General features: G+C 47.3%; 1 protein-coding gene across 9 annotated transcripts in view; it reads left to right on the forward strand.

The window, feature by feature from the left end:
* TEAD1 (TEA domain transcription factor 1) overlaps positions 1-15,125 on the forward strand; it is a 268,659-nt gene that overhangs the window by 195,162 nt on the left and 58,372 nt on the right. For 7 of the 9 annotated variants that reach the window (XM_082627122.1, XM_082627125.1, XM_082627124.1 and 4 more), the window contains 4 exons: positions 11,274-11,285; positions 12,062-12,196; positions 13,332-13,378; positions 14,286-14,347. In XM_082627122.1, the coding sequence (XP_082483248.1) occupies positions 11,274-11,285; positions 12,062-12,196; positions 13,332-13,378; positions 14,286-14,347 (256 nt within the window). The remainder of the gene's footprint in view (positions 1-11,273; positions 11,286-12,061; positions 12,197-13,331; positions 13,379-14,285; positions 14,348-15,125) is intronic. The other 2 variants (XM_082627123.1, XM_082627126.1) reach the window with 1 other exon arrangement.

A 15,125-nucleotide genomic window follows, 5' to 3' on the forward strand; every position in this document is an offset into this window, starting at 1 on the left:
TTTGTTCTTACAAAAAGACTTCCCCCCCACTTTCAGCCAGCCCTGGACCACTCTCCTCTGGGGCAGGCACGAAGAAGAGGCAGAAACAGAGGCAGTGGGGTAGCAACTGGCTCGGCATTTCATCTCCAAGAACCACCTCCATCTTCTTACAGTTCCTTTCCTTCCTCCCTACCTCATTACTCTTGGGAAAATGGAGGCCTTTGTTCTTCCCATCAGCTAATACCAGTCGAGTGTTCCAGGCATGGCGCTTATCACAGTGGGCAGTTAACAACCAATCCTCTATTCACAGAGCTGGCCGTGGAAATGGGAATGTGAAATATAGGGCACTGTAGGATAAGTGTTCGCAGAAAGAACCAAAGTTAAATGTGTAGGCGGTCCCAGAGACGAGCTGTATGGACAATGTGCTGCTGAGTTTGGGGATGAAAGAGAGGAGTTAGTGCAGTGCAGAGCCTCTTGTGTGTTCTCTCATGTAAGCTCACTACAAAGTGAGTTCCATTCTTCGGATTTTGAGGAGTAATATTTAGGAAACCAGGGATCCAAAGGTTTAATTAACTCACCAAAAGCCATCCAGCATAGGAAGTGGTGAAGTCAGGATTTGAACTCTCTGAATCCTAAACCACTGCTCTTCCAGACAGGGTTTCCTGTAGCAGAGGCTGAAGTGGATTTCAAGCAGTAGGCTTCTCATCGGTACACATTGTAGATAACCTGTCACCACCCCTCATGCCCCTTTGGACCTGGGCGTGCCGGCCTTGCTTCCCACAGTCCCTCAGCCACTACATTTTAGAAGTAAGATGATTTTTAAAAAGATGTGGGCCTAATTTGGGATTGATGGTCATCAGTATCTCAGGGTGATGTGTTCCTAGCTGCAGAGCTGCTGCGTCCCCACTCGGAGGGAGTTAGGACAGTTGAGGAGAATAAGGCTGGCTGCCACCTGCCTGCAGAGATGCTGCTGCCTTCACCTCCCACAGGCGTTTTATGTTAAAGATGCCCTCCTTAACCTTCCTACCAGCCATTACCAGGAAATGGGCTCAGGCCCCTTGGCATGGTAGGAGGATAGAACTCCTCTCTCTGTCTGCACTTTCTTGTTCAGCTCTGGAGTCTAACGTCCTCAGGAGGCAGAGATGAGCATCCTCGCCGAGTTCCTTGTGGGGTCAGGCTGATAGCCTCTGGCTTCTTGGCCTCCCACACTGGTTAATGAGATAAACTCACTACAGAAGTTGAAGTCATCTCAGTAGACAGCAAGGATAGCTTCTGAGCAGGGGTAGGGGTGGCAGGAAGTATCCAGATTCACAACAGGTGCCGTGCTTTGTCTGAGACGATGCAGCAAGACTTCCTGGAGGAGATAGCTATTGACTGGCCATCTCCGGACCTGTCCTTGCCGTGCCTTTCCAGCCGGGCTTCTCACCATTTCTCCACATGCTCTGAAGTCAAAGGATTTCTGTTCTCTGGGATGGACGGAGGCCTGTGGCCCTCCTGTGAAGACTGAAGCCAAGTTTCATTTCCCTGTTCTCCCTTGGGGTTTGAAAAAGTGGTTTGCTCACACCTGGGGCCAGGGCCAGGGCCAGGGCCAGGTGTGGCTTCCGAGGGCACCTCTTGCCTGTGAGCCTCTCTTCACTTTCCCGGGAAGGGTGCAGGAGAATTCTTGAGGCTAGTGGTTTTCCAGCCTTTTTTAAGCAGCAAAACTCACATTTCAGATTGAAATCTTACTCGAAATTTTCCATATATAAAAGAGTAAAAGCTGTTTTATTTAAAGCTCACACTCTCTCATCCTTAGCAGTGGCCTCTTTGGCTGGTTCTGTTGAATAAGGTTTGAAAACCCACACTGCTTTAGGCAGAAGGAAAAGGAAATGCCCGCCTCTCAGCCGTGCCTCCGGCCGTTATGGGACAGCTTGGGGGTCCCACTTAGAGCCCACATTTTCTAAGTTCCGTAGCCTGTTCTGCCATATCCTTCTGAAGAAAACAGGCTCGAGAGAGTGGTTATTCTCATGTCACGGTTGTGGATGAGTCATCCTAGCTACAGAAGTCACGCTCTTGAAAATCTGTTAGGATGAGTTTCAAAGGTCAGCTTTATGCTTCTGCTAAATGCATTGGTTCTCAAAGTGCTTGTTTGTGAGCCAGATCACCCCAAAATGTGTGGATTTTAATTTTTGTTTAAAACAAAATTGTTTTAGTAAAAGTTTAAGATTTCCATGTAGATTTGAACTTTAAAAGCGCAGAAATGATTACTTAATTCAGTCCAGTAATGGTTCCATTGAGAAGCCATGTGTTCTAGACCCTTTAGTAGATGTTGGGCGTGGAAAGTTGAATACACAAGAGTCTCTGTTTTGGGGGAACACTCATTCTTTCTGTTATTTTTGGCCACATTTGGGGAAAATACAAGATTCCCAGTGGCTTGTCCCCAGCTAGGGGGCTCTGCAGTAGAAATTTAACAGAGCAGTGCAAAGACCACGCAGTGAAAAGGATGATTAATTCTGAGTGTGGGGGAATTAAAGAAAGCCCCGTAGAGGGGATTCCATTAGAACTAACTGTAGAGGGAGGTAGAGAACTTCCACAGATAATGGGGGTGGGGGGTTTGGGGGAACCATGAAGAACACCATCTAGCTGGAGGCACGGAATGGGGAATGAGACTGGAGGGGTGAGGTTTCCCTGAGGAGCGTGGGAGCACGCAGGGGTCGTTCACAGTTATGCTTTGGAAAGATCCCTCCAACCATTTTTAGAGGATAGCGCGGAGCGCGGCAAAGCTGGAGGCAGGGAGGCTAATTCAGGGGCTGCTCTAAGAGGCCAAGGGAGAAAGATGTGGGCCTGGACCAGGGGCCGACCAAGCACCCCTGGGGCCCTGCTCCGTGGCTCTTATCCATCCTTATTGTCATCCTCGGCTGGTCCCCACTCCACTCCAGTCTGATTGCTGCATACTCTTTCTTGCTCATTGTTTTTAAAGAGTGAATTATGTTAAAAAGTTCTATTCTTATTAAGTCTGAAAACTGTACACTGAAACTTTTCAAAGGCAGCATTTAAAACTTAGGTTATTAAAGGCCAGGTTCTCTTCAAGTAATGGCCATTAACTGAGAGTGTACATCAAAATTAACTATGAAGTTTTTGTTGCTAAACTTTAAATACAACAAAAAGTTAGTAAGTACAGAGAATGACATATTAAGCATTCATGTTTGTACTATCCAGAAATGATTCTTTTCATTATATTTCCTTTAAGGTTTTTTTTTTTAACTAAAAGAAATCAAATGGCAAAACATTATTCTTACTTTTTCTGATTTCCTCTACCTACTGTCCTTCCTCAACCAAGCTCAGCCCCCCACCATCAGTGTCTTTCCTTGCCATTTAGTATTTCCCTGAGAAAATCAAATCCAGTGAAAACTATCTCTTCTCCTTTGGCCCTTATCCTAAAACGAATCTAGATTTTTACCCATTGTTTACTATGAACTTGTGCTAAAGCCATTGGCACCAACCTGAGACTTCTTCTCTATAGTTTATCCTGGCCTGAGCTAGGATAGACTGGGCCAACAATTTGGGATGGCCTTGGACACAGACTTCAACCACAGGAGAGAGATGCAAGGGGCAAGAAAAACTAGGGGATAGTTGAAGAGGTCAGGGACCAATGTGAGGAGACCAAGAACCATCAGCAGGGAGACTGGGGCAGTAGGGAAAAGGGTGAAGAGGCCAGCAAAATGCAGGTGAGATTCAGAAGCCCTAAGATGGATTGGAACTGCAAGGCATTTGTGGCCAGAGTGCCAGAATATTGAACATCAAATATATACTTTTTAAAAAAAATTTTCTTGACTAAAATGTCTAAAAGACAAGTGAGAGTGTGGTAACCGCTGGTCTAGAAGAGAGTCATTTCTCTGTGATGGGAGGACCACATGTTTGGCCCCTGCCCAGACATGATCCTTTTGGCCCACCACTCTTCAGGTGCCTGGTTCTAGTTATAAAGTAGAAGATGGATCTGTGCAATTACAGCATGCAGGTGGCTTATAGGTCTGTGGAACATGCATTGAGGAATTCCACAGATGCCGTCTTAGAAATCTCCCTTGGACCTTGTGTCACCAGCTGGGTCTACAGCAGTGTTACCCATGCCGGCTTCATGTGTTATCTTCCATCTCCCCCTCTTGCCTAGTTTATCCCCTCATTGGAATCTGCAATTGAGCCGTAAGAGGAAGCAGCCCGTCTGAGAAGACTTTGTGTGGTACAGACTGAGGCCTGGCCTGCAACTTTAGACATGATTCTGTACTTTGAATTATTTCACTCACCATTAATTCATCAAAAGGTCTTTAACTGTTTTTGCTTTTTTTTTTTTAAGCTCCGGGGATTTATTATCCCAGCATGTAGAAAGACTGCAGAAGTGTTCTCCGTGCGCTATAAACAGTCTCTTCTTTCCTTCTCAGAGTTCCTACTTAGAGTTTCCTGCTCTGAGTCTCTATATGTTCGTTTGTCCTGGGAGGTTGTCCAGTCCCTGCCCAGGGGCCTCCTTTCCCTGATAGCAGCAAAAAGGTGGTCCTTTATTTGCTGGCTTCAGAGGCTTGTGAGAGCCACAGCCAAGCTCTGCGGGCTACCCCCACACTGTGGACTGTCCTCATCTTCCCCTGAAGGTGGACCAGGCCGCTTCTGGTTTGGGGTGTGTTTTGGTGAGTGCATGAGTCCAGACAGTGCTAAGAGTAAAGGAAGTCTTTGTTCTGCCCTGACCTCAGCAGGAATACATCTTAGGCAATAGACGTATTCATGTCAAGCTCTGGATTGTATTGAAGAAAAGCCTGTACTTGCTGACATTGCATCATCCCAGTAGAGCAGAAAAAAGCCTGAGCTTCTCTGATTGTGTCCAGTCGTTGGTGACTAATTTACGAGCTCCATGTGCTCCCCGGGGCCATTTTCTTCATTCTCGCCCTGGTGGCCTTTGTGATTTGATTTCTGAGCAGGCCATTCTTTCCAACCTGCCATTCCTTCCAGTAAGCAGAGAGCTTAAAGTTCAAATTGTTGATTTAATTCTCTTGAGGAGTTCAAGAACTTTGCTGGGGCTTTGCTGCATCTACACTGCTGAATCCTGGCTGTGTCACCACTGATTCTATCCAGGAATGGGCCTGTCCATGGGGAAGACACGCTACACTTCATCCAGTGGTGCTCCCCATGGCCTTCTGAGCCACTTTGCTCACTCAGGCGTTGACTGTCAGCAGTACACAAGGCAAAAGAAGCCTGAAACAACCACCTCCTTTGTCTCAGCGCCAGCACCAAGGCACTTGGCCTTGCTGCAGGATTTGGGAAATGATACACCGCCTTTCCTGGCATCTCCCAATCTTCAAGGAGTTCTTTTGCATTCATGACATGTACTCTTTCTCCTCAGCAATATTTCCATTACCTTTTTTTAAATTTAGCTGGGTTAAAACCAAGACTGGAGGCAGTTAATTTCTTGTGCTTGGATGTGATGGAATTAGAACCTCTCATCAACGGTGTGATGATACAGAACTTACAGTGTAAACTAGGGGACTGAATACATTTGCCTTTCTATGTCAGCTGAGCCAGGTCTGGATTTCCTCTTTAAGGACAACAGAAACAGCCTCGTTCTACATTTTTGTCCCTTCCTAGGGAAATCCCATTGTTAACTGGCCTCCAATATAGACAGCGCTCTGTCACATTGAGCCCAGAGGTTATGTACTCAGGACCAGGGCTCCTAAGCATTTCAGCTCTCGAGCGACTTGAGCCTGGATGGTCGGTCATGTGGGCCCCGTAGATGACACGTCCACAGAATGGCGAGGCTGTGGGCACTGTGTGCTCAGAGTGGTTGATGCAGTTCTCAAAGCACTCCTGAAGGTGGTGTTGTCCTCACTTTGCAAGTGAGGGTGCAGAGGCTTGCAGTGGCTAAGGGGCTCACCCAGGGTCACAGTCTGAACTGGATCCCAGGGCTGTCTGGCACCACAGCCCAAGCCCTTCACGTGTTGTCATGCTGCCTCCTTACAGAGTGCTCGCTGGTGGAGGATGAGGGCTCACTGCCCTAACTCGAGATGCTTTTGCATTGTCTCCCTTAACCGAGCCCTGTTTTCATTGTGTCTGCCTGTTCGAATGAAACGGAGAAGATGAGTGGTGGGAGCTGGTACTTTCTGGCTTTTCAGGGGAGATTTGCCTCCTGCCTTTTTTTTTTTTTTTTTTTTTTTGAGGTACGTGGGCCTCTCACTGCTGTGGCCTCTTCCGTTGCGAGCACAGGCTCTGGATGCGCAGGCTCAGCGGCCATGGCTCACGGGCCCAGCCGCTCCGCGGCATGTGGGATCCTCCCGGACCAGGGCACGAACCCGCGTCCCCTGCATCGGCAGGCAGACTCTCAACCACTGCGCCACCAGGGAAGCCCTGCCTCCTGCCTCTTACTGTCCCTCACGGGGAAAGGGGCTAAAGTTAGTGGGTACCTTCTCCCCAATACCCAGACCTGGCATTAGCAGACCTAAATCCCAGGCTTCCTGGTAGAGAGTCCTCAGGCACACCTACAAATCACAGATCCTTGTCTGCAATCCTTTATGATGCTGAGCCCCACATGAGAATTAAAGGAAACACTATTGACAATTATAAAATACTAAATATAGAACAGTACATTTAAAAATGGACAATGGTAAAAGCCTTGAAAAATTTTTCTTTGATGTGAATGGAGTTTTTGGCATTTGGAAATACAATAAGATGAATTAATTGCTACTCATTACATGGCAAGTCAGGAGAAGCATGAATGGGCCTTCTCTCCTTGGCATTAGCCATTGCCCGCCCGAAATAGGCCCTTTTGTATTTACTCCTGCTTTCTCTAATAATAAGCAAATTAGAGATCATGGCTAGAAAAATTCAAGTGCCCTCCATCCTTTCTCCAAGCCATCATAGACTCTTATGATGTTTATCTGCTTAAGGGCTACTGCTAATAATTGCAGAGGTCATGTGAATCCACATAGTGCAAGATTAGAAACAACATCTGCAAAATTACTTCTTAGGAAAGTATTGTTTTTTCTTTTTCTGAAAAAGTGATTTTACAAGCAAATTTCTATCTTTCCTCTCATGTGCTATATTTTTATATTGCTGAGAGAAGTATATTTGGAGAAGAACACTTAATAGCTATCAAAAGTTTTTGAATCCATGGGCTTTTTTATTTTTGACTGTACATATTTTTCCTGATGTATTGGTGGGCTTCCATATGAAGAAATTAGATTGGAGTCTTTAAATTCTGAAATGATGGCCCCTGAATAAGCAGGAGTATATTGATTTAGTATGCTGTTCATTCAGATTTCATATGTAGCCACTATAATATAGTACATGAAAGCATGTGCCATTTTATATTATCTTTAAAATGTGTTTATGGTTAATGCCTAAAAATTATGAGATAATTGATTACCCAGAATATTTAAAAGCTGAGAAAACGGGGGCGGGGAACAAGGGTCCCCTACTTTCCAGAGACTGATTCATAAAATGTCCCTGAGTTTGAAGAGCGCACCACTCCAGCCATGTGCATCTGTGATAGGCTGCCTTCCTGTCATGGTTATTACATGAAGACATTTTCCAAACATTGTGTACATTTCAGCAGCAAGAGGAAGGTAGTCAGCTGATCCCAGAGTTGTAGTGGCAGCCTTGCTCTGCTTCACGAAATATGAAAGCCTGTTTACTTAGTAACAATAACAGTTTGAAAGGCTTCAGGCTGAGAAGTTTATGTCTGCCATGGCCTGCTGGACCCCGCGTGGCAGAGGTAGTGAGGCCGTTGACAGTGTGGTATGCCAGGAATGGGGCAGGAAGAGAGTCGAGTGGGTACTGAGACGTGCACTCTGCCTTGGAGTGCTTCGTCTGCCCTCAGTCTCAGGTCACATGGGCTGTTTGTTCTTAGCACTCCATCAACAGTCTTAGACCCATGTTTCCTGCTCCATAAATATTTTCCACATTCCAGGTTGTGGGGTTGAGTTTGGGTTTGGTTGGATAAGGGAGATATGCCTTTGCTTTCCCCACTTCGGCTTTTTATGGCCTCATTCTTTATAATCTTAGGAATAGAAAGGCTTAAAATCAGTAAAAAGGAGTGAATATGAAGTTGTCCAAGCTTTTTCCTAGGACACATTTTTCCTCGTGCATGCTCCTATGTACACATGCATACATACACTCAGTATTTCCTGTAATCTAAGACATCATAGACGATAACTCAGTATTGACTTAATAACAGTTTTTCAAGATAAAACAATGTGCTCATCCTTTGTAAATCTCTTCCACATCTCAGAAATATTAGTGTGAAAACATCTTAGAATAAAATTAATGTGGTGTACAAATGTAGCATATATTTTTTGATTTTACTTAAGCTACTGTTGTTTGGATGGATTAGCGACCCCACCCCTACCCCCCTTTATTCTGGGGGTAGGTGGTGATGATAGAGTGGAATGTTTAAAAGTCCAGGATATTAGACTAGAATGACACAGAGAAGCCATTTACTCAGGTCTGACACTGAGAGTTATAATTTCTTCAAAGCCAGGCATGTATCTCTAGGCTGAAAATGACAATTTAGAGGCCCTTCCATTGAAATCTCTCAGCTTGGTGTCCTGTACTCCCATTTCAGGATAAGTAGGCCTACAGCCATTCTCTCAGTTCTGATTTCGAGATCTCCCTGATGGTGCTTATTATCTGCAGGGTTACTTTAGATTTTAAACAAAAAATTTTAATCTTAATTTTCCATCATATATCATAGATAGAGGGGAGATGTTATAAAATTAAATGAGTACTCAGAATGTCACCACTACAAAAAGTAGGAAATGACTGGTATAGACGTTTTAGTCCATTTGTAGGAAATTGCCTATTCTCAAATAGGTAGGTCAAGTGCAGAAGGAACCTCTACTTGAGATAAAATTTCCTCTCTGCACTTGGCTTTCCCTCTATTAGGACAGGTGGCCAAGAACTGCCCAAATTTTAACATCCTGCTGTCTTTTCACTAGTGGTTTTTCAGCTATATGTATTAAGATGTATTTGCTTCTAATGGATGTCAAACTCACAGCTATGAATACTTTTAGAATCAGAAGACCTTTAGAATATAAAGTACAACTCTTTCCTTTGTAGTTGAAGAAAATTAGAGTGTTAGGTGATTTGCCCAAAGTAATACAGCCCATTAATGTCAGGTGGAGGGCAGATTTGGAACCAGGTCTCCAGACTCCCCAGCACATACGCCTTTTACTGGCATAGAGCAAGTTGGTGTGCTCGAAGCAACTGATGTGCTCTTCTGCTTCTGAACTTCTGTTTTCATTTGGGTACCTGGTGGAATGCTGGGTAATAAGAGAGTCAAACCTGACTTTATGTAACAAAAGAAAAAGACCGTATTCTGAAGTGTCTGGAGCTATGTGACATAAACAGCAAAGGTGGTGACTTTTCTCCTTTCCTCATTGACTGATTACCCTGTTAGAAAAGAAAAGTATCAAACTTTCGTGAATGTTTTGAAGAACTTTTCAATCAGCCTAGCAAAGGGAAACATCTCAAGCAACTCTAATAGAGTAAGAGTGGGTTGTGGAGACGTAGGTACTTATTTCCATGTGGACCTGGACTTAATGATTCCTGGTCACTGCACCCAAGTGTGCACAAACACACTCTGTATTTGGGCAAGCAGAACCGCCCCTGTCATCAGCATTGCATAAACACAGAAGTCTCAGGTCTGAGAGAGCCCCCATGATGTACTTTTGGAATAGAGCCAAGCCCACAGCTCTTTTGTAGTTATTCCGCACAGTCTACATCAGCCAGGCAGGCAAGCAGCCTGGGCTGCCATTTTCTCAGCTCCCCCTGCCTGGGCCCTGGAGAGGTTGTAAGGCTTGTAGCTCGTTGGGGAAGGCACCTGTGGTTATACCTATGCCATTCCTTCGGTTTCCTTGAGGGTATTGATATCCTTTTATTAAGGGTTACATGACTTGGGGGCTGGGGTCCAAAGGGACTGGTCCAAAGAGAAACCCATGAGCTTGTATTGATGTCAAGGTGCTCTTGACAGAGAAGGAAGGAAGTGTGACTGAGCCAGGTTTCCTGTTCATTATACCAGGGTTACCCTCTGAGGGGATGGCAGGTGGCAGGTGGAACTGCAGGACCAGCTAAGGGTAGACTGATGGGCACTGAGATCTGTATGTGTCAGGCCCAGTTTGGCTGTAGGGCATTTGCACACACATAGTCAGTTTATCATAAAATTCCACTGACTTCAAAATTTGTCTTTTTTCCTGGCATCTCAGGGTCTGAAATGTTTCGGGCCTTTAAAAAAAAGTTACCAGAGAAAGCTGGCTTCAGGTTAGAACGTTCAGCAGATTAGCAAATGGAGCTTCAACACGAAGAATGCCATCTGACCAGAGGCAGCAAAGGCATCACTTCAGTCTCTGGGGACCAATAATCCTGCAGGCATCCGGAGCCCTCCTGGTGTCATTCAGCTGCAGCAGTGCCCTTACAGATACTCATTATAACCATGTGTATCCCCGAATAGCTGTTAGATGAGGCTCGTTTTTTCCGTTGAGAGCCAGAGAAGTGTATGAAATATAAAATCTTATGCGAACGTTAGGCTCCTTTTCAAGGGTTAATATAAGCGTTTTGAAAATTCACATGGTGCTCCTGGCAGTTATGGGGCAAAGTGGCGTCTCTACCTTGGGAGCACCTGATTGATCTTCCTTTGAACCCTCTAGTACTTGTCTTGTAGGCTTTGATTCCCCGCCCCCCCGCCCCCCCCCCCGCCCTTTTGGCCTTGCCTTTGGCGCCTCAGCATGTTTATTCATCACCTTTGGGTAAATCTGTAAACACTGAAGCCACCTCTCAGCTGGTACTCAGTGTCTTAGCCTGAAGCTTCCCTTGACCTTCACTCTGTCTGAACTCTGAATGACAGCTGGGGAGTGTGTTCTTTTTACTCTGATGTCACCATTTTGCTCCTGCTTTGATGGAGTCTGCGCCTGGGATAGCTTGTATAGACCTTGTGCAAGCAGCCAGGACCCTCGACATGTTTACTGAGCGTGAAGCCCTGGCCCACCATCAGGGCCTGTCCCACACCAGGGGCCTGACCATTTCTCCATCTGTACTGGGGACGCCTCAGAACCAGCTCAAAGGAGTTGGGAGTTGCAGTTGTTGATAATTGCCCTTTAGATAGTTACCTGGGTCACACATTTCTCCTAAAATGTGAAAGAAAAAAAAAAACCCCATGCTCCTACGCATTTTATTGTACCCAAGTATCATGTGTTTGTATACGTATATATTTTTTAACTAAGAAGAAAAATAACCCTGCCTTTGTAACGCAATCCTTTTAACAAATTGTTTATTGTTGTATCCAGGTAACAAGCATGGTAAGTATTTTCACCAAATTGAGTATTCTGTACTTTAGCTGTGCTTGGCAGACTTTTTGGCTAGCTGTGTGTTATCAGCCTTGGCTTTTTTAGAAAAGACCCTTTTAGGAAAAGGGGAAACCATTTACCTGGTAGCATCCCCTGTGTCCTTGGGTATAGAAAGAACCTGTCTAGCCTTTGACCCAGGCGGGGATACCTGAGAAAGCATGCCCCCCGCCAGCATGCTGCTTGGCCCCGTCATCGCCCTGCCTCATCGCCCCGCCGCCCCGCTGCTTCTGAGCCTCCCCACCAGGTGTCTGCCAGGGCTCCCAGGCCGAACACACGGACAGGCCTCCCAGCACTCTGCGATGGTCCTACCCCAGATCCACAACCACGCCTCTTCTCTCACCCTCCTCCCCATCTGTGTGCTTGAAAGCAGGGCCTTTTTTTCCCTCTCCTTGAGTCTGCTAAGTAATTGGAGACATCTCCCTTTGGAAGCTGGAAAAATAAATACGTTGTCCACTCTTCTCAGAGGCTTCCCATTCTGTTGGAAAATGGATTAAAATTTTTTTTCCTTTTAAACCTTGCTACTGGGTGTTCTCAGTAAACGTTCAGAGTTACAGTAGGTTGAGTGTGTTTTTAGCCTTCTGGCTGTGTTTATTTATCTGTGCATGTTTGCTTTTTTGGCCTTTTTTGTGGCTCTGTATTTTAGTCCCTGTGCTCGTGGCTGTGCCTGTTTAAGCTGCCCTGTAGCCATGTGTTGTGTATTAATTCTGTGTGTCACTGTCACCTTCAAGGATCAGACTGCAAAGGATAAGGCCCTGCAGCACATGGCCGCCATGTCGTCAGCCCAGATCGTATCAGCCACTGCCATTCACAACAAGCTAGGGCTGCCAGGGATTCCACGCCCCACCTTCCCAGGGGCGCCAGGGGTAAGTCATGAGCTGGATCCATAATCATGGCCCCTGAGCGCATGGGCTCCACGTGGCCAAGCACAAAGCCATCCACCTGGCACTTCTTGTTAATTGGGTCAGGTGTAAGAGAGGGTAAGGACCATTTTGTGGCGCCCTGTTGCTGAGTGCAAAATGGTGAAAGAAAGCATGGAGCAAGGGAGAGGGGGAGAGTAAGAGAGGGAGAAGGAGAGGGAAGGAGCTTAGTCCCTGAAGACATGGAATTAAGTATCACTTTTTTGGTGCCCTTCCAGGTTGTTATCTGCCTCTTCAGCTCTATCTTTTTAATCCTGGCCCTTGGTCTCTGTTCCTGTGTCCTCAGGGTCACTTTATGGCAACTAACCCCTAAAGGGACAGAAGTATTCTATTATCATTTTCATTTTGCACCTGCCAAGGGCCGAGAAGCTTAATGTTATGATCTCATTTAATCCTCAAAATAATCTTAAATGCCTCTTACTGTTATTGCCATTTTACAGGTGAGAAAACTGGAGTTAATTAGTAACAAAACAAGAGTTTGGGTAACTTGATCATAATCACATGGTTAGCGATGTCAGGACTCAAACCCAGGGCTCTCTGACTTCCTTGACATCCTACTGCCCTTCCAGCAGGCCGCCAGTCAGCGGGCACCAGAAAGCTCAGGAAAGCTCACAGCAAAGGAGGCATCTCTGCTGCTGCTCCGAGCTCCTGGCCTCTCGTTCTGAGCTGTGTCCTCTCCCCGTGCTGGGAGCTGTGGAGGCACATGTTACACAGGAAACATTTCAGAATGGAGGGAGGAGGAGAAGGGTGGGTAGGCACGTGGGTAAAGTAGTCAGATGAGATATTTTTGAACCCTCTGCAGTGCACGCAGATTTCAGTTGGGTGTCAGGTGAACGCTGAAGAGCTGCTGCCTAGTCCCTGCCCTCCGGGAGATTTTCTGGAAGAAAAGCCAGAGGGAGCTAGCTGTAGGTTGCAATCTTCTGCAGGGCAGTGGCCATATCTGCATTTAGGGAAGGTCACTTTGCAGCTGGTGGATGATCTGAACCCACTGTCTTTAGCAAAGATTATAGTGCATAGACATCCTGAACAGTGCTTTGAGGTGAACTCATAACCCTGAAGCTTTTTGCATTTTGCCTTCCAGTTCTGGCCGGGAATGATACAAACAGGACAGCCTGGATCCTCACAAGAGTAAGTTTGAGGAGGGGCCAGCAGTGACAACTAGGGGCTGGTCACAGCCCACCCTGGGTAGAGGTTTCCTGGCACCAGACTGCCTGCAGCCTTGGAGGAGAAGGGAGAATTAACCTGAGATCACTGAAGTCATCCCCCATTGTTATCTACTGAGGCCAATAGCAGGAAAGAGACTGCTCAGATCCGAGAGACGTGTAAACACCTCACTCCCACCTTAAGTGTTAGTGGTCATGCAGCTGGCGACAGGAGGAGGGGCTCCATCCCTTCATGGCTTTGGGGGACAGAGCCTGGGGTCCTCCTGAAAGTGCTTGCTTGAGAGAGGGCAGTGGAGGTGATCCTATAGCCCATTTTATTCTGGCTTTCCCTGTAGTGGGGTCAGCTAATAGAAAATCCTACTGATGCTTTGAGGGCAAGGGAAGCAAGCTCAGTAAGCTGGAAGATAAGGGCAGTCTAGGGATAAAAGCAGAAAGGAACTCCTGCCCATATATTCTCAAAAGAACTAGAGCTATTTGGCCCAGAGAAGGAGAGACTGAAACGTGTCCCAATCCTTGCCTGGAAGTGATGACCACTGACCTCGGTCTCTGCAGGGATCAGAAGAGAGGTTCAGAGATAGATATCACAGCATGTGCAAGGCAGGCTGACGTCTGTCCAGCTTGTCCCCCGGAACTGGCATGAGGCTTGGTGGTTTGGTCCCCAGCAGCCTGCTGGCCTGTCTCAAATGGACAGCATACCTGGGTCTCTGTCTTGGCAGAGGTCTGCCTGGGCTGTGCTACCACCTGCAGACAGGGAACCTTGCGGTGGCAAGGCCCCCAGGTGGGTCCCTAGCCTTGGGAGGCCAAGGCCAGGCCTGGGAAGTAGCCGCTGCTGCAGTCGTGGTTTCTGACTCTTCTCCATCCTCTGTCTCCAGCGTCAAGCCCTTCGTGCAGCAGGCCTACCCTATCCAGCCAGCGGTCACAGCCCCCATTCCAGGTGAGTCTGCGGGACCCTCTTGCTTTGTTCCACAGCTGCACACCCTCCCTCACTTGCAGAGCCATGGACGCCCCCTTCTCGCCGGCACCCTCCTTAAGGCAGGGTTAGCCCGGAGCTCAGGAGGGTCAGGGGGGTGTCCCCTCCCAGGGCCTGATTCGCCTCGGTCATCTCTAGAGAGCTCTTCTGATGGGCTTTTAAAGAAACAGGAAGCCTGATCACTTTCACTCAGGACCCTGGGTCATCCTTGGAAGGGGAAGTTGCTGTGGTTCCTCCCTCGTCATAAACAGGCCATGTCGGGCAGTCCCAGTCTTGAGGGCAGATAGGGTTTTACTCACCCTTTCTCAGAGAAGTGCATTTCAATTCCGAGCACGCTTTTTTAAAGGAGCGCTTACACGGAAGCCCAGCCAGAAACCGGCGACGCAGCCGGCCCGCCTGCCTTCCGCGGCACGCATGCGCAGAGGCTCAGTGGGACTCTCTTAGAGACTCCCCAGGCTGCCGTGCATTCGCTCGTCGCCCTCTGCCCCGACACCACGGAGCGTTCCAAGAGAGTATTCCACAGTGCTGGTGACTGCAGTCTTAGGGAAGGAGATGGTTGAGCACAGGAGGTCTTGGTCACCTGTCTTTCCTGTCTCAGGAGATCTTTGCCAGCACCTGCTTCCACTCTTCGTCACTCTTGCCGTGGTCCCCAGCGAGGCCCCTTTGCCCAGGATTAGGTGTCCTCATGCCACAGCCCTTAACCTGAGCTGGCGCCGGCTTTAGAAAGAGCCGTCACGTGCAT

Source organism: Mesoplodon mirus (assembly GCF_964341445.2).
Source record: "Mesoplodon mirus genome assembly, chromosome: 7".
Classification (NCBI taxonomy): Eukaryota; Metazoa; Chordata; class Mammalia; order Artiodactyla; family Ziphiidae; genus Mesoplodon; species Mesoplodon mirus.